The sequence below is a fragment of the Odocoileus virginianus genome, chromosome 13 (genome assembly GCF_023699985.2).
Source record: "Odocoileus virginianus isolate 20LAN1187 ecotype Illinois chromosome 13, Ovbor_1.2, whole genome shotgun sequence".
NCBI lineage: Eukaryota > Metazoa > Chordata > Mammalia > Artiodactyla > Cervidae > Odocoileus > Odocoileus virginianus.
In genome coordinates this window covers 62,318,621-62,337,334 of record NC_069686.1, presented here as the reverse complement: position 1 = coordinate 62,337,334, position 18,714 = coordinate 62,318,621, and the positions used below count along the sequence as shown (strand labels likewise).

Genomic DNA, 18,714 nt, shown 5'->3' with positions numbered 1-18,714 from the left:
GATACATTGAGTGAGTAATTGTGTGCATTATGAGATTTTTAATTGGGACGATCATGGGAAAGAAAGTTTGATCATTAGAGAAAGATTGCCTTCTGATTTGTTTCCTTGAATGGGTTCCTTGAGTCTAATAATATTTATTCCTACAAAGATAGTTATTCTGGAATTTAGGAAAAGGAAATGATGAAGAGGTAGGCTCTGAAGTGGTGGTATAACCCAAGGGAGATTAGTCCAGCATTGTTTTTTTGTGTGTACACTCAGGCCAAGAAAGATCACAGAAGTGGAAAGGTTTGAAAAGAAAGAATCTTGAAAGATTGAAGAGAGGAGACTGGCTGAGTAGCTAGAGAAAAACCCGTTTTAAATACTTGGCAGGAAAATTTGGTAAACACTTTGTTTTCCAGGGTATTTTTTACTTTCCTTGTAGAAAGCATTCTTTGAAATTAATGCAAATACTTAATTCCCTGATTTTTTAATGTATGCTGATCTTTTGTGCCTGTGTAGCTCCTATATTAATGTATTATTTGAGGTAGAATAAAAAAGCACACGGCAATGACACACCTGTTCAGTGACATTGCTCTGAAGCTCAAGTTTCTGATCTGAAGGAAACTCTTGTATCCTGTCCCTGTATCCTTGTGATTATTTTTTTTTTGACCACCATAGGTGCTTACTTATTTTGATTTGCTTTGGTTTTCAGTCAATCTTGATTCCATTTTTATGTTCCATTTTTTTGAATCATGAAAATTAGAAGAAATTTGCTGATTATAAAAAGGAGCTTTGGGTCACTTAAGGAAAAGCTATTTTCGTAAACAGGCAAATGACATATTTTTCTTTTCGCAATTTTCAGGCGCTGCTTTGAATTTTTAGATCTACTTTTACAAGAGTGGCAGACACATTCACTGGAGCGGTAAGCATCTGGTTTGCTGGTTCTCCCTCTGAATTGAATCTTGAGTTCAGTGTCTCAGCTGGCGATCCAGCCCGCTCTGTGTGAGAAGTGAAGGAATCAGGGCATTTGTTTGCGTGGGAGCTGGTGGTGTTTCTCCTGCAGTGAGGCACAGGCCACGGGCAGGGGCGCTTGGTGAGTCCCTCTGACTGTCACATTAGCCTGGGCTTGTGGACAGGGTGCCCCGGGACATTGCACAGCCAGGACTCACTGCGTTGACTCTGGTCTGCCCCCTGACATCCCGTCGGTCCCAGCCAGGTAAATGTTTATGGCTGCTCTTAGTAGGTGAGGGGTAACTTGAAAATCCTTAAAGGGATTTCACTCATTTGAAAGGTTCTCTTTTTGATCCGTTTGTATCAGAAAGTCCGCAGTTTTCTCTTTATTCAGGCTGGTGTGTTTCAGATCCTCATGATAAAATGTAGGATTACCCCAGAATTCATAAAGAAGCTTGTCTTTATTTTGACAAGCCATTTTTAGTTCCTGTCAATTTTATGTGCCTGTTATTTTTTCTGAGTTAAGTTTGGAGATGACAGACAATGATCCTGTGCCACTCAGTGTTTAGTGGTGTGTTGCACAGTCGTGAAGAACTTCACAGCATCTTAGACATGTTATGGGAGGAGGAAATGGCAACCCACTCCAGTGTTCTTGCCTGGAGAATCCCAGGGACAGAGGAGCCTGGTGGGCTGCCGTCTATGGGGTCACACAGAGTCGGACACGACTGAAGTGACTTAGCAGCAGCAGCAGACGTGTTGTGAGTAGTGGACTTGAACATGTAGAGCTCTCCTGGAGTCCAGTTCACTCCTGCAGGCCTCACTTTGGATCTAGAAGGTAGTCACGAATTTCAAAAGTATTTTGTTGTTCTTTGATCTCTTGGGTATTATACCCTCTTGATCTGGTGATAGTATTAGGACTTAGAGGGGAAGATGGAATGAGGGATTGAACGTGGGGACAGGTGAGCAGGACAGAAAATGAGGATTCACTCAGCTGTGGCTTCCAGTGTTTGCTCGCTTCCTGGCTTAGCTTTGGCACTGGGCAGGTTCTCACCAGGGATTTACTGAAGGAGTGAGAGGATGAGGCAGAGAGTCTGATGCTGGTAAAATGGGTACCTGCTATTTGTCCTGTGAAATTATTCAGTTATTGGCCTTTTTCTTCAAACCATTAAGTATTCAATGAGAGAGTTTTAATGGTATCTTCTTAGCTAGGGTAGAACCTAACTGAAAAGAACACTTGTATATGAAATGTTTACATCATTTCATAAAACAGTTCATATCATATAGTAGAAAAACATTCTTTAATTATAGAGATGTGATGCAGAAAGCCTTTTCAGTGTTAAGTGTTTTAAGTGTTATTATTATCTCATTATAATGCCCATAGAAACCTATTATGACCATGGAAAAGTAGGATTTTTGTTTATTTGTTTGTTTGAGTTCATAAAAGATTGAGCTAAGTAAGTATGGCCTGAAAAATACCAGTTATCACTAAAAGAAAAGAATCCCAGGAGAGAAGAGTTATGTGTGTCTGTTCATGGGGAAGGGGTGGGACAGAATCAGAAATTAATTACCAAATGTGCTGGTTTTCTAGGCTGCGTGTTTGTCAACTCTGTGGGCACAAAGGTTCTACCTTCCACGTTGCCATTTTGAAGTTATTTCTCACACCTGTTTTTATCTACATAAGACTGTGTATTAATGATGTACTGCTTTCATTTCTAACTATACAGACACATATCAGTATTAGCTGAAACGATAAAGAAGGGAATACATGATGCTGATTCAGAAGCAAGGATAGAAGCCAGAAAGTAAGTGTTTGGTGAACACCACTTTCTTAAGTCATTGCTTTTCTATTTCAGGTTCACTGTCTAGATTGCCTTATAAAAGTTCATTAAGTCACATGAACATGGCTTGTTAATCATAACTTTGTTAATGTGACCCAAAAGACCATTTCAAAATATTTCTGTAATTTTTTGTTTCAAAGGTTGTGGAATGCCCAGGCCTGAAAGCCTGATTGGCACTATTTGAACATAAATGGGACTGACGTGGACAGCAGAAAAAGCTCATTTTAAAATTTATGCGAAATTATCCCATGAGCCAGAAAGGCACTTGTCTGCGTGTCCCATGTCTTCTCTTGCTCACCCAGCTCTGTCAGTCCCCAGCGGCTTGTTGATTTACTGTGAAAACCCCATCACGGGGATTCTTACCCGGGGACCACGTCTCTGCGTCTCTGCCAGGGTCAGGTGGGCGCCTGGGAAGTGGATGAGGGTGGCTCAGGCTGACCGCAGGCTGCAGCTCACTGTCCTGCTCACATTTGGAGTCATCGTACCACTGGGATTGGCTGTGATGCGGCCAAGAGCGTGTGGCCCCCACACCCCCTGCCTCTGGGGGTCACCACGCCATCCTGACTGTGAATAGCAGTTTTAAGTCTGATGCTCAGATGTCTCTCAGACAGCACAAAGATACACAGTTCCCGTGTTGCTTTGGGGCTGTTTTTCTCTGTGTTCCTACCCGAACGAGTGACTCAATCAGGAATGGATTTGTTAATGATCTACTTGTGCTCTTTTTGTCCTTATTTTACATTTTGTGCTCCCCCCCATTTTTTTCTAGTTTTTTAAAAATAACACAGTATACCTTTCAAGTGGTTGTGAGCGTCGTCCTGTTTTTCTATTCTATATGCTACCTAAAGCCGTTTTAAATACTTTGAGCCAGTGTCACATGCGTTTTGCTTCCACGAACCAGCCCCTCACTTTCTAGGGGCAATCCTAGATGTTTTAGCTCTGTCTTCCCTAGTCTCCCCAGTCTTGCAGGTTGGGCTCTCTGATGTCCATGTTCTTAATGAGGCCGAGGGTCAGACAGGTGGAGTAGCTCGCCTGGAGTCCCCGAGCCAGTCGGCTGTGGGTGAGGAGTCACAGCAGCCCTCCTCGCTCCACTCGCTCCCTTGCGCCGCCGCGGCTGCTGGCCCCCGGAGCTGAGGTCCGCCCCTGCCGGTGTCCTGGGCTGCATGCCTGTGTGCCCTGCGGCTGGGGACAGGAAGCCCGTGTTTTCCAGGTGTTACTGGGGTTTCCACAGTCACTTCAGCAGGGAGGCAGAGCACCTGTACCACACGCTGGAGTCCTCCTACCAGAAGGCCCTGCAGACCCACCTCAAGAGCTCGGACAGCGTGGTGTCGCTGCCGCAGTCGGACCGCTCATCCTCCAGCTCCCAGGAGAGCCTCAAGTAAGCGCCGCTGCCGTGCTTTCACCTGTGTGGGGGGTTCACGGTGAGAAGTTGGCTGCCTGAGCACATGGGCCAGCACCTCGTCCTCTTGAATGCATGTGTGCCTGTTATCATTTCCCCCTTAACTCAGATGGAGCCTAGTGCTGGGGAAGATGCTGTGGGGCGTCGTAAGAAACAGGTGGCCTGGCCCGTGGTCCTGGGTCCCTGGTCCCTGCCGCAGGCGGTTCGTAGTGAAACGTGCGTGTCAGTCCCGGCACAGTTCTGGAGTAACACAAGCAGAAGCAGATTGCGCCAAGTGTCTTCTAAGAGAATATAGGCGTTAACTGGGAGGCAGCTTTGGAAAGGGAGGGCATTCAGACCCTGGGATTGAGTGTGCTACCGTCTTCATTCTTTATTTCTCTTTAATAAGACTTCTTGCCATGTGTTTGAAAGGTAGTCCAAAGCACGGTACTAAAGCGTTTCTGAAATTGGGAATTTTTAAGATTGTGGTCCAGATTACCTGTAGAATTCTGAGAAGTCTGAAATAATTCTTTGTGATCATAATTTTCCATTGTGTATTTTACTTGTATTAATGCAGATACAATGCACTTTTGATTATAGATGTGTTCCTTTATTTTCAGTCGGCCGCTCTCTGCCAAAAGAAGTCCTACTGGCAGTACCACCTCCAGAGGTGAGGTGGGCACCGTGGAGAAGGCTTCCTTGTCTGAGCCTGGGGTGGGCTGAGCGGTGGTGGGACGCCAGCTACTGCTGCCAGGTCTGCAGAGGGTCTGCCCTGTTTCACGCTCCCACGTTCCCAGCAGAGCAAGGACAGCTTGTCAGGGTGACTCGGGCAGGCAGCCCTGTCCGTCTCACCCCCCACCCGCTGTACTTGGTGCTGCCATGGGGCGTGTGTGTGTGTGTGTGTGAGAGAGAGAGAGAGAGAGAGACACTTCTGGGCTCTGAGCACTGGCTGGGATGCTGCAACCACCCGGTGCTGTTATGGGGCGTGCGTGTGTGAGTGTGAGAGAGAGAGAGACACTTCTGGGCTCTGAGCACTGGCTGGGATGCTGCAGGCACACAGGACCTGGCATCTTCCGGGAGTGGGGACGGGGATGTTCCCTGAAACGGAGGTGGGGCTAGTGTGTGCTGGGGGTGGGACGGCGCCTTCACACCCCCTCAGGAGGACACTGGCCAGATGCAAGTGAGTTTTCATTGTCTCATTGCTCTTGTGGATCAGAACTGTGGTCCATTCCTGTGGGGTTTATGGTTTTGGTTACGAAGTGTGTGGAGTTGTGGTCACTTGTCGTTCCCGAGCTGAGCTCGGCCGAGTGACCAGGAGCTGCTGTTGGACAGTGCTCTGTACTCCAGCCTTGGGGAAAACTTAGGAGAAGCAGGACACACTGAGCCCTGTGTGCTTGAAGGTCTAGTAGCAGCCCTCAGTCCTTGCTAAAGCTCACTCCTCCCCCTGCAGCTTCCACGGTCAGCACCAAGTCCGCATCCACCGCAGGGTCCCTGCAGCGGTCTCGAAGCGACATCGACGTGAACGCAGCCGCCAGCGCCAAATCCAAGATCTCCTCGGCTGCCGGCGCAGCGCCCTTCAGCTCGGCCGCGGCCTTACCTCCGGGCTCGTATGCGTCCTTAGGTAACCAGACACCCGAGACCCTTCCCCACAGGTCTGCCGTTCGAGGTGACACTTAACCTCAGATTAGATTGATTTACAGAGCAAATGACCAGAAACTGTAACTGAGGCAGGCCTCACGGTTGCAGGGCTAATGTTCAGAGTTAAGTGACCCTGTGTGCTGACTGCTGGTTTACACTCTCGGGTGAGTGTCCTCTCTGCTGGGGCACCTGTGGCGCGTCCCTCTGTGCCACGTGCGCCTCCCAGCCTCCCAGCCTCCTACCTTGTGGCCAGAGCTGGGTTTCCTCCCCTCCTGTCCTGGGATGGGGTGCAGAGCCTGACTGTCCGGGAGGCTTTGCCTGGAGTGGGCACAGGGAGCGGGTAGCAGGGAGCCCCAGAGGGGCAGGAGGCCTCCCTGAGCAGCATGGCCGATCCCACGGAAGGGTGTTGTTGGTCCCCCTGTGTCACCTTGGGAGGAGCGTGCACAGACTAATGATGGCGCAGAAGATTTCAAAAATTACTTTCAGAAGAATTAGTGTCTGATAGCATGGTGGACTGGACACCTGTTGTAAGGCTTATAGTTTATTTCAGTTTATTTTTGTTAAAGCAGAGTTGTTCAAAGCCAAAGTCTAGAGACTTAGCAGGATTCGTTTTATTTTGGATTTTAAGGAAATGAGTGTGATTTAAACTTCATGAAACATCGAGACTTAACTGCTCCTGTGGTTTACAAACTAATCCCAAAGTCAGTTCCACAACTGATACGTGAGACCATGGGAGCAGATGGGAGAACACGAAGCAGAAGCTGGTGAGCCTGACCAAGCCAAGCAGCTTTTGGGTCTGTTTCCTCCACCCGTAAATTAGCTACGGCTATTAAATTATAGCCACCTGGTAACATGTGGTAGTGACAAATGAAATTATATAGAAGTCTTTTGTAAACTGTCTTCCTATAAGATGAAGGAAACTGGCTATGAGGGGAGCATGGTTAGTTTAGAAGGTCAGGTTTATAGTCTGGGATGCTGTGAGAGCAGTCTCGTCTTCTCTGCAGAAGTGTCTTCCTGAGATTGGGAACATAGCCAGTAAGAGCTCTCCTTTTATGTTGTTTATTTAACTGTTTCACCATCACGTAGGTGTGTTTAGGCTCTTGTGTTGATGTGTGATCACTGAGCAAGAGAGAACTCAGAAGTCTGTCCTGTGTGAAGGCTTTCTGTTCGTTTTAGTTCTGTTTGATCCACCTTGAGGATCTTTAGTTAGTATTTGCTTCATTGTTTGAAAACTTGAGTTAAGTCACAGTAGTCCTTGTTTTTCTGTGCGTACTAAAGCTGTTTTAACTTGGCCCTGTGGGCTCCACTTGGTGCTTATGAAAGCGCTCGGGTCTTCTGGTCTGATGACACAGAACTGACCCTTTAGAAGCGCTGATGATGAACGTTCAGCCCAGTGTTACCTTTTCAGATGATGAGACTGGAGTATTCCCTACTCTCTATCGCCTGAGAGCTTGACCTCAGCTTTCCTGATGTCCAGATCTATAAAAACCAAGCAAAATCAGCCCCCCAGTTTAACACAGTCCTGCTGAGAAGCTGTTACAGGTCCTACTGAGGTGGACACGCCACGTCTGTGCAGGAGTGTAGTGTTAAAGCTGATGGTCCTTTTCCCAACTTCTAGAGTCCAGACACACGAGGGGAGACACGGAGCCCCTAGGCCTCGACTCAGGTACCGAGCTGGATGTGTGGCTGGGCTGGGTGCTGCTCTGCCAGCTTCCGGGGCTGCTGACTCACTGCCTCTGCCCTCAAGATGTCTGTAGTTCTCCCCGTTATCCTGCTAGTACAATACTTGGTTCCAAGAAAAAGGGACTCTTCAGAGGATGAGAGAAAATGAAACTGAAAGTTGCTCAGTTGTGTCCAACTCTTTGCAACCCCATGGACTGTAAAGTCCATGGAATTCTCCAGGCCAGAATATTGGAGTGGGTAGCCTTTCCCTTCTCCAGGGGATTTTCCCAACCCAGGGATCGAACCCAGGTCTTCCACATTGCAGGCGGATTCTTTACCAGCTGAACCACCAGGAAGCCCAAGGAGGATGAGGCTGGCCAAATCAAAAACACAGTCCCTCAGCCAAGGCCTGACCCTGGGTTATCCTTTCGTGTGGTGTTTTCTGGAGGCAAAAAGCACGTTCTCCTAAGCTGGTTTCAGTAGAAGGTGCACTGACTTGCTTCAGACTGTGCTTTGCTGTTGAACTTGTTTCCCTTTTAATTTTATTTTAAATTGTACTTTTGCTTTTTTGGTAGCTAATAATAACATTCTGCTTTTTAATTTTTTTGATGTTACTAACTGTTCCCTGTTATCCCTTCCCTTGTTTTTTTAATTTGCTTAAAGATGGTACTGCCACTAAAGCGGAGGGTAAGCGGTTTGTCTCTGTGACGAGGTGTGTCCCCACGCGTGTTGCCTGGCGCCCGCGCCCTCCCTGGGGTCCCTGCATGACACGTTGCACGTGCTTCCTGCCACGCTCCTCCTCCTGTCTCCACTGGGTCTTGCCTTCCCTCGACCTGAGCGCTCCCCTCCTTCCCCGTTCAGTCGTTGTGCTTGTGGATCTGGGCTCCAGTGTGCTATCCACAGCGTGTCACTCTGAGCCCACGCTGGGCGGCGCATCCCTGCGACCTCGGAGGTGACTCATCTCAGGTTTTGTCACTCCTGGAGCACCACCTCCACGTGATTCCTCCTCTTCACTTTGTGCTTTTGTGGGCCTTTCAGGATTGACCTCTCTTTCCTCTTGTAAACATACGTTTCAGTGTCAATTGGCAATGCTGGTTAAAGGCTGGTAAAAGTTTTTTAGCAGGTAATTTCTAGACGTTTAAAAAAAATTCTTTTTCTCTCCTGAAGCTACTGAATTATATGATACTGTTTCTGTTTGTCTCACTGACGCCAGCCCCATTCATTCATGTACTCTTCATTCATCCACTCAGCAACCTGGGTTAAATGCCTTCTCTGTGCTGTGTTCTCTGGGACACACAGGAGCATAACTGGTGGAAGAATTACACATCTCCACATCCACTTGGTTTTCTCTTTCTGTTGATCTCAAGAGGCTCTTTCTGATGTTTGACTCCTTTGAATTTTAGACAGAGCTCTTCCTGTCAGTACAGGTCTTTGAGTAGCACCTGATAGACACGATCAGCTTTGCAAAGTCTCTAGATAGTAAGCATGATGTTTCAGATAATTGAGATACAGATTGCCTCATTTACGTAAGGTAAGGGCTTAGACTCAGCAACCCTCAGGATAGTGGTTTAACAATTAGGAACTGCTAGATTAAGTTCCTGCATTACAGTTAGCTCCTCTAAAGGCCAGCCAGCAGAGTAGACTGGGTTTTATCTCGAGATGTGCAGCTCACAGTGCTTTTAATTCATACACTAGTTTCTAAGAAACTCACAAAGGAAAAGTTGGAATGAAATTTTTAAAAGACATATAGTCTCAAGATCAATGTTCTTCAGTTTTATCTCATCATAAAATTCTGGAATCTTGCTTACAATAGCAGAGTCCTAGGTGCTGCCCTTTGAAAATTCTGATGAAGTTTGGAACAAGCAAGGAACCTGAATTTTCGACAAGCTCCACTGACGGTTCTTGGAGTTGGATAAGCTTTTGAAATGAGAAGTTTCCAAAATGAAAAATGGACAAAAGGCCTGTGGCACGCTAAGGCCGCCATTTGTGATAGAAGACTGAGGCTAGATGTGATTTTCTTACATTTTTTAGTTGAAACGAGTCATTTTATAATTCTCCATCTCCAAGAAAGGCTCTTAAGTGTTTCCTCAGCCTGGATGGACAGGGAGTAGAGTAGGGTACAGCAGCAACGCAGATGAGACGCAGTCAGAGACTGGATGTGGGCATTTCCACAGTGTTTGCAGGGCGTCCTGGTTGGCTTCATATCCCTCTAGGAGAGAATGGAAGTCAGCCTGTTATTCCGCCCAGCAGTGGAGATTTTACACTTTTTTTTTACCCTTCAGTTTTCTTTTACCTGTCCAGGGTAAGGTCAGAGGGTTGCTTGCTCAATTATTGTGCTGAATACTGAGGACAAGAAGTCTCTTTCCGGTCCTCCTCCTGGTAGGAAAGTGGAGGATGATCTGTGGGCCCTTTATCGTACAGAATTCAGAATTAGCCAGAATTTCATGTGCTTCGGCCTTGGTCCCAGGGCCATCCTGGCTGGCACAGCGCTGGCTGGTCAGAGCCTCCAGCCTTGTGTGATGATGAGATGGAAAATAGAGGCCATGGGAGCCCTTTCAGCTGTCATTTCTGTCTCTTTCAGCTGTGAATTTTAGCAGGCTGCTTAGAAAAGCTCCATACACAGCGAACATCATTTAGCATCTTGTCAAGAGTTTCCTGTCTGAATTTTTAGTATCATTTTGAGTCTTTTGAAAATTTGTTAATATGTGCATTGAGTATATTACTCTCTGTTTTGGTAGCTCTTAGGACAAGCACTAGATACTTGCAGCAGGAGGCAGAAATTTAAATTGGTAGTTGGAAGCTCTGAATTCAAAATTCAGACTATACATTTGAAGTCTGGTGACTCCCTTGTAATAGTGATTGAGAAAAATGAATATTCTCTGGGGGGTTCCTTATCGCACACATGAAGTAGCTTTCCTGATATTTATGACTAATCAAAAAATGTTTTTTGTGAAGAATTCAAAGCTCAACTTTTGGACAAAGTTTATTTCCAGGTTATCTTTCAGTGTGTTATGTTCAGTGACTTGGAGGATTTGGAAGAAGAAAACATTGATATTATCTGTTATGCCATTTGTGAGAGAGTTTATAATCAGTCACCACTGACCCCTGAACAGCATGGGTTTGCAGCATGTGGGTCCACTTGTAGGCGGGTTGTTTTCAGCAAGCATGCAGTTCTGCGCGGTCTGCACTCATCTGATCAGCGGATGTGGAGGCAGCTGTGGGACTTAGCATCTGTGGACTGGCACATCCCCAGCAGGCACAGAGGCCCCTGCAGATACTCAGCTTAGGAAGAAAGTGAACGATCGCATCTTCTCATTGCTTGCTTTTTTTTTTTTTAATTGCTGGGTTCAGGAAATGTATTATTCATATTTTTTCCCCAGATAACTTAAAATGAAGAGTTAAAGTACTTAAAACAAACTTCAGTGACCTGTGGATACTGATGACTTGCTGATGGTTTCAGAGAATAAGTTATCATATGTTATTAGATGGTCAAGGGCCATGCTTAACGTTGGTGATTTTCATTAAGATTACATGATTAAAAAAAGACTGCAGCGCTGTCTGCTCTTTAGGAAAAGAAACTTAGATTTTAGTTCCATTTTACTGGGAAATAAGACATTTGGTATTGCTGTATATTTATCCAAGCAATTTTAAGTGATTAGTCTTTTTGCACAATGAAAAAATGTGCCTATATATAGAAATAAAAGTGTTAAACTTCTTTTATCTTTAAAACATATGATGAAAGTTATCTGTGTAGAGGGACACTTAGAGTGCTCAGCTTTCCATCTTTCTTTCATAAACGCCACGTGGGTGTGCAGTCGAGTGCGGTGTGCCCCAGCCAGTGAGTGTGAAGCAGTTCGTGGGCCTGGAGCTCCCCAGCTCGAGAGTGAGATTTCCGTGGAGGCCTTTGCATTCTCACATCTCCACGTGGAGCTTGGGCAGGAGCACAGAGACCCGAGTGATGGGAGGCTGTCGAATGATTTTTAGCTGTCTTCGGCTAAATTGAACGTGGGAGAACCATGCTTCCAAGTTAAACCAGTACACCGGTTTCATTTCCTGCTCTGAGGGCTTTTCTAAAAGAAGGGCAGTGTGACTGGAAGCAGTTTTCGGCAGCACCATTATCAGGCCATGATGTACAGGTGTTCTTTGATCTTTCCCTCCACGTAAGTCAAAGGCTGCACTCCTCCTACAGGCCTCTGTTTTCCTATGGATCTGCTTTTCTCTAGATTATGCATTCTCTAAATGCCTCTCTTGTCTCTCCTTCCAGAATTTTCCCCCCTAATATCCCCTTTCCATATCTTTCACTTTTCCTGGCTTTTTTTTTCCCCCCACATCTTCTGTCTTTGTCAAAACACAATATGAATGAATATGTCATTAACAGGTCATGGTATAAAACTGAAGTATATTTTTACTGTTTGTTATGTTTATTGACTAGACTTTATTTTTCCTAAAGACCATAGAGTATTTTATATTATCTCTTTAAAACATATGCAGGCATTTTTAGTAATATTGCCAAACTAATATACTAACTAAAACTAAACCTCTTCCAATAAAGGAAATATACTTCCTGTTGTTATTGTTAAGTTGCTAAGTCATGTCCGACTTTTTGCAACCTCATGAACTGTAACACGCCAGCTTCCCCTGTCCTGTGTCTTCTGGAGCTTGCTCAGATTCTTGTCCATGGAGTTGGTGATGCTATCTAACCATGCCATGGATAGTTTTATATCCATATCTGAGTACAACACAACAGAGGCCCTAGACTTCCAGAAACTGATTTTAAGGGTGCTCAGGTTTCTCATGTAATCACCTCAGTGGGAGTTAAAGAGTTATCACTAAGACAAGTATTAACTGCTATATATCCATGAAAAGATGGGTTTGGGGGAAAGGAAACCTTTTTATCTTCAAACTGACATGATCTCTTTCTTGACTCTGTCCCAGGCAAAGCAAAAACCAGTCTTCCCTAATTTGTAACTAAACTTCCTTCTCACACAAGTTGTGCTTTCAGTTTATCTTACCTGTGTTATCTGGAAACCCCAACCTGATGGATTAAAATGGTCTGCATTTACAGCTCCCAAGGATGCCTGACAGGAGCAAGCATTGAAGTTCTACAGAGAAAGCCACTCTCAAATCTGGTGTCTTAGGGTTCTCACAGATTAAAGTATGCCAAATATGAACTCATAGTCCAAAATTACGTCTATGATGAGTGATAAACAGCAAAGGAAAAGAATAAAAACATAATTAATCTCTTTAAGACTTAAGGGTCTTTTATATAATATAAAGTTGCTATACTTAAATGATTAAAAGAAATAAAAAACTTGTATATTTAGCAGTATGCAGAATTCAGTAGTCTGAATGATCTTCGCAACTGAGAACAGATCACTCATCGCCGTGAAGCCACACATCTACATACTTTAGCCAGAGCAGAAACCCTAGGAGATGAAAGCCAAAGCTGGTTTGCATCTTGAGGTTTTGACTGAATCCTGGAGACCTGGGGCATTGCTATGAGTGCTTAGGGCATGCAGTGACAGAAAGTAAGCCCGAACCACCCAAGACCTATGTCATCACTGGTGAACAAGAGGTTAACTCTACTAAATAGAAGAGGGTGAGGGAATCTACCCACTGGAACCTCAGTTACTGGGTGGAGCAGGGAAAGTAATCTTAAACTGAAAATCTGCAACTGTAAATTAGGTCTTCATGCAGATCTTTGCTCAGAATTTGTGCTACTTTTGTGATCTGAAAAATCCAAATAGATAAGTCAGTTTAAAGTGGCTGTGAATTGCTTGTCTCCATAGGGCACTAGCAGAAGCAAACATAGATCCTCATCAGAAGAACTCAACTTCAGTATAGATCTTAAAGAGTTCCCATAAAGTTCCAAGAAAAGAAACCATTTTGTTGTCTTGATATTTAAAGAAATAAAAACTTGGAAAGACAAGCAAAGTAGTAAGAGGTTTCAGTTCAGTTTGGTTCAGTTGCTCAGTCGTGTCCGACTCTTCACGACCCCATGAACCGCAGCACTCCAGGCCTCCCTGTCCATCACCAGCTCCCGGAGTCCACCCAAACCCATGCCCATCGAGTCGATGATGCCATCCAGCCATCTCATCCTCTGTCGTCCCCTCCTCCTCCTGCCCCCAATCCCTCCCAGCATCAGGGTCTTTTCCAATGAGTCAACTTTTCGCATGAGGTGTCCAAAGTATTTTTAGCCAGGCTAAATACTTTCTTTTAAAAAAAAAAAATCACTTTCAAACCTTATAGCTTTAAACATTCAAATATATGTATGGAACATTCAAATGAATGTACTGAGCAGCTCAGTACATCCAGGAGAATAATCTTATATCAGAAGATGAAGAAAAAGCATTTAAAAATTTAATTAAAAAAACACAAACATTTTTGACAAATTCTTAGCAATTAGGAATGAGTTTTCTTGTTTAAATGTAGTTCTTGTGAAATTCCAGAATTTAAAAAAAAAAAAAAAAAACTGTGGCTCAAGATAACAAAACCCACTTTGTACTCCTTTTTATCTTTGTGCTATGTGTTCCAAAATAGCAGGTAAAGTAATCAAAGGGTAGAGTTTGAAGGGAGAAAACTGAAGTCTCAATTGAACCTGGTTTTCTATTTAGATAATACCAAATAATCTACATGTAAATGGGTAGAATTAATAAAAGTTTAGCAAGATTCCTAGAGTTAAGATCAAACATGTTAAGATCAATTCTTATTTGTGAACAAGTTAGGAAATATAATTTAATAAACTATATTCTGTATAATAAAAATAAGCCACCTTTGAAGAAGTCTACAAAATTAGGTAAAGCTTTTGGATAAAGAAAAACACTGAAGAAAGTGATATAGAGAAAACAGTAACAAATGGAAAGATTGATGTCATAAAGCTATCTTTTCCCCAAAAAATTAATCCCAGGTTCCATAATTCTAGTCAGACTTTCACAACATCTATTTATTGCATGTTCACGTGCATATGCAAGCGAGCAAAGGACTTTAGGGGAAAGTGGCTTGATTTGCCCAACCAGCTTAGAAGGTGGTTTTGAAAAGCTGCTCACAGCTGTGTACGTTGCACAGAATGGACACCTGGACTAATGGGGCAGACTCGACAGTGGAGAAACAGAGCCCTATGTGTATACAAGTGCTTCATAGGTGACATGGGTGGCTCTTTACATTAGTAAGAAAGGGGTTGTGCCTTCCATAGCCATATGGAAAAAGTGAAATGGCTCTCCCCTTTAATTGGAAGAAAAGTCACTTCCATAAGTGACCTCACAAATGGTGAGCCAAACTGTCAGTTTTGGGAAAATATGTACCCTATGATAAAGTTACATTTAAAATATATAAAATAATGCCATCTATTTCTTCGTTATACAACCATGTAGATTAAAAATATAAATGTAAGGGAATGATGAACACTGGGTTTAGCTCATGTTACCAAAAATGTTGCAGGTTGAGGTGAAGGATACAGGTTTTTATTTTCTTGACTGAATGGTTGTGGATGCTCATTTAAAAAATTTTTGCGGTCTAAGTATTTTATAAAAATTTAAACAAAAAAGTAAATTCAGCTATTTTTCGTCTTCAGTTTGCTCTGGTGACTGCCTGCATATAGCTTGGTGACTTCCTTAGGAGACTAACTCTTAGGTCAGCCAGCCATCCATGCATGGGAATCTAAACCATTGGTGGGACACTGGATAAAGGAATTAATCCGCATGCTTCTCTGTTTCCTTATCTGTAAAGTGGGATTAATTAGGTGTGCTGCTATGGGGATATTGAGTTCACATTACGTGGTTCATAGTGATGTGGGGTTCAGTCACTAAGTCATGTCCGACTCTGCAACCCCGTGGACTGCAGCGTGCCAGCTGTCCCTGTCCTGCACTGTCTCCTGGAATTTGCTCAGACTCATGTCCATTGAGTCAGTTGATACCATCCAACCATCTCATCGTCTGTCAATCCTCTCTCCTCCTGCCTTCAATCTTTTGGGTCTTTTCCAGTGAGTCGGCTCTTTGCATCAGGTAGCCAAAGTATTGGAGCTTCAGCTTCAGCATCAGTCCTTCTAATGAATATTCAGGGTTGATTTCCTTTAGGGTTGACTGGTTTGATCTCCTTGCAGTCCAAGGGACTCTCAAGAGTCTTCTCCAGCACCACAATTTGAAAGGCATCAGGTCTTAGGCACTCAACCTTCTTTATGGATCAAATCTCATATCCGTACATGACAACTGAAAAAATCACAGCTTTGACTATACGGATCTTTGGCAAATTGATGATCTCTGCTTTTTAATACGCTGTCTAGGTTTGTCACAGCTTTTCTTCTAAGGAGCAAGCATGTTTTAATTTCATGGCTGCCTGCAGTCACCGTCCAAGTGAGTTTGGAACCCAGGAAAATAAAATATGCCACTTTCCTCCACTTTTCCCCCATTTTTTTTCTGTGAAGCTATGGGACCGGATACCATGGTCTTTGTTATTTGAATGTTGGGTTTTAAGCCAGCTTTTTCTCTCTTCTCTTTTCAGCCTCATCAAGAGGCTTTTTAGTTCTTCTTTGCTTTTTGCCATTAGAGTGGTATCATCTGCATATCTGAGGTTACTGGTATTTCTCCTGGCAATCTTGATTCCAGCTTGAGCTTCATCCAGCCCAGCATTTTGCATGATGTACTCTGCATATAAATTAAATGATCAGGGTGATAATATACAGCCTTGATGTGATCCTTTCCTGATTTGGAACCAGTCCGTTGTTCCATGTCTGGTTCTAACTATTGCTTCTTGACCTGCATACAGGTTTCTCAGAAGTCAGGTAAGATGATCTGGTATTCCCTTGTCTTTAAGAATTTTCCACAGTTTGTTGTGATCTACACAGTGAAAGGCTTTCATGTAGTCAATAAAGCAGAAGTAGGTGTTTTTCTAGAATTCCCTCGCTTTCTCTATAATACAGTGGATGTTGGCAGTTTGATCTCTGGTTCCTCTGCCTTTTCTAAATCCAGGTTGTACATCTGAAATTCTTCAGTTCACATACTGTTGAAGCCTAACTTGAAAATTTTGAGCATTACTTTGCTAACATGTGAAATGACTGCAATTATACAGTAGTTTGAACATCCTTTGGCATTGCCTTTCTTTGGAATTGGAATGAAAACTGACCTTTTCCAGTCCTGTGGCCATTGCTGAGTTTTCCAAATTTACTGGCATGTTGAGTGCAGCACTTTAACATCATCATCTTTTAGGATTTGAAATAGCTCAACTGGAATTGCATCACCTCCACTAGCTTTGTTCCTAGTAATGCTTCCTAAGGCCCACTTCACACTGCAGAATATCTGGCTCTAGGTGAGTGACCACGCCATCTTGGCTATCCAGGTTATTAAGAGCTTTCTTGTATAGCTCTTCTGTGTATTCCTGCCACCTCCCTCTTCTTAATCTCTTTACTTCTGTTTCTGTCCTTTTTTGTGCCCATCTTTGCATGAAATGTTCCCTTCGTAGCTCTCATTTTCTTAAAGAGATCTCTAGTCTTCCTGATTCTACCATTTTCTTCTGTTTCGCATTGTTCAGTTAAGGCTTTCTTATATCTCCTTGCTGTTCTCTGGACCTCTGCATTCGGTTGGATACATCCTCCCCTTGTGTTGGTTGCTCAGTCACGTCTGACTCTCTCGACCCCATGGACTGTAGCCCTCCATTGCTCCTCTGTCCATGGATTTCTCCAGGCAAGAATACTGGAGTGGGTTGCCATGCCCTCCTCCAGGGGATCTTCTCCTTACTCCTTGGCTTTCTGCTTCTTTTCTCTTCTCAGCTGCGTGTAAGGCCTGGTCAGACGACCGCTTTGCCTTCTTGCATTTCCTTTTCTTTGGGATGGTTTCGGTCACCACTGCCTGTACAGCATTATAAACATCCATCCATAGTTCTTCAGCCACTCTTTCAGATCTAAATCCTTGGATCTGTTTGTCACTTCCGCTGTACAATCATAAGGAATTTGATTTAGGTCATGCCTGCATGGTCTAGTGGTTTTTCCTACTTTCTTCAGTTTAAGCCTGAAGTTTGCAATAAGGAGCTCATGATCTGAGGCACAGTCAGCTCCAGGTCTTGTTTCTGCTGACTGTGCAGGTCTGTTTCTGTGTAGAGAGAGCTTCTCCATATTCAACTGCAAAGAATATACTCAATCTGATTTCTGTATTGATATCTCTGAAGAGTCACCTCTGGTGTTGTTGGAAGATGGTATTCACTATGACCAGTGCATTCTCTTGGCAAAACTCTTGTTAGCCTTTGACCTGCTTAATTTTGTACTCCAAGGCCAAACTTGCATGTTACTCCAGGTATCTCTGAACTTCCTACTTTTCTATTCCAATCCACTAAGATGAAAAGAACATCTTTTTCGTGTGTTCTAGAAGGTCTTGTAGCTCTTCATAGAACCATTGGACTTCAGCTTCTTTGGAATTAGTGGTTTGGGCATAGACTTGTATTACCGTGACAATGAATGGTTTTCCTTGGAAGCAAACCGACATCATTCTGTCGTTTTTTAGTTTAACCCAAGTACTGCATTTTGATCTCTCTTCTTGACTCTGAGGGCTACTCTTATTTCTTCTAAGGAATTCTTGCCCATAGTAGTAGATGTAATGGTCATGAGAGTTAAATTTGCCCATTCCCATCCATGTTAGCTCATTGATTTGTAAAGATGTTGATGTTCACTCTTGCCGTGTCCTGCTTTACTGCATCCAGTTTACCTTGATTCATGGACCTAACATCTAGGTTCCTATGCAGTATTGTTCTTTACAACATCAGACTTTACTTTCTCCACCAGACACATCTATACTAATTTTAACATAGATTGTAGAATTTTTAGGTCTTTTCATTCAATTCCTCTTAAAGGTCATTGATTCTTTCTAGCTTTCTTCTTTTTTTTTTTTTAAATTAAATGCCATGCTTTCTTTTATTGCTCCTTACCTTCATTTCTTGAACCTTTTTCAAGCTTTCAGATTTGTTATCCTGTAGTGCCTTTCTGCAGATTTTCTCAGTTGATAAGGTAGATGTGCTTTTGAACAACATTAAGAAGCCAGTGGGAATTCAGATTGTTTTGTTTTCAGAATAGCAAAATCAGTTTGCTATTCTGATTGAATTATGGAAGTTGAGCATTTTGTGTCCCTTTGAAAACAAAGAATCCCTGAATTTAAAAATTAATTTTTAATCATTCTAGTCTTACCATCAGTGATTGACTGTTTATGAATTCATTTTTATATTGTTTCATGCTTTAATAATTGGCGTTAACACATTGGTTTACATAAAACGTCAAATTTTTTCATAAATGCT

At 43.5% G+C, this 18,714-nt stretch overlaps 1 protein-coding gene across 29 annotated transcripts in view; it reads left to right on the top strand.

Annotated features, from left to right (window-relative positions):
- The window catches only part of CLASP1 (cytoplasmic linker associated protein 1), a 268,492-nt gene that overhangs the window by 162,090 nt on the left and 87,688 nt on the right, over positions 1-18,714 (top strand). For 17 of the 29 annotated variants that reach the window (XM_070476332.1, XM_070476345.1, XM_070476360.1 and 14 more), the window contains 6 exons: positions 842-901; positions 2,655-2,732; positions 3,976-4,143; positions 4,764-4,813; positions 5,594-5,764; positions 8,107-8,130. In XM_070476332.1, coding sequence (XP_070332433.1) covers positions 842-901; positions 2,655-2,732; positions 3,976-4,143; positions 4,764-4,813; positions 5,594-5,764; positions 8,107-8,130 — 551 coding nt within the window. The remainder of the gene's footprint in view (positions 1-841; positions 902-2,654; positions 2,733-3,975; positions 4,144-4,763; positions 4,814-5,593; positions 5,765-8,106; positions 8,131-18,714) is intronic. The other 12 variants (XM_070476358.1, XM_070476337.1, XM_070476342.1 and 9 more) reach the window with 1 other exon arrangement.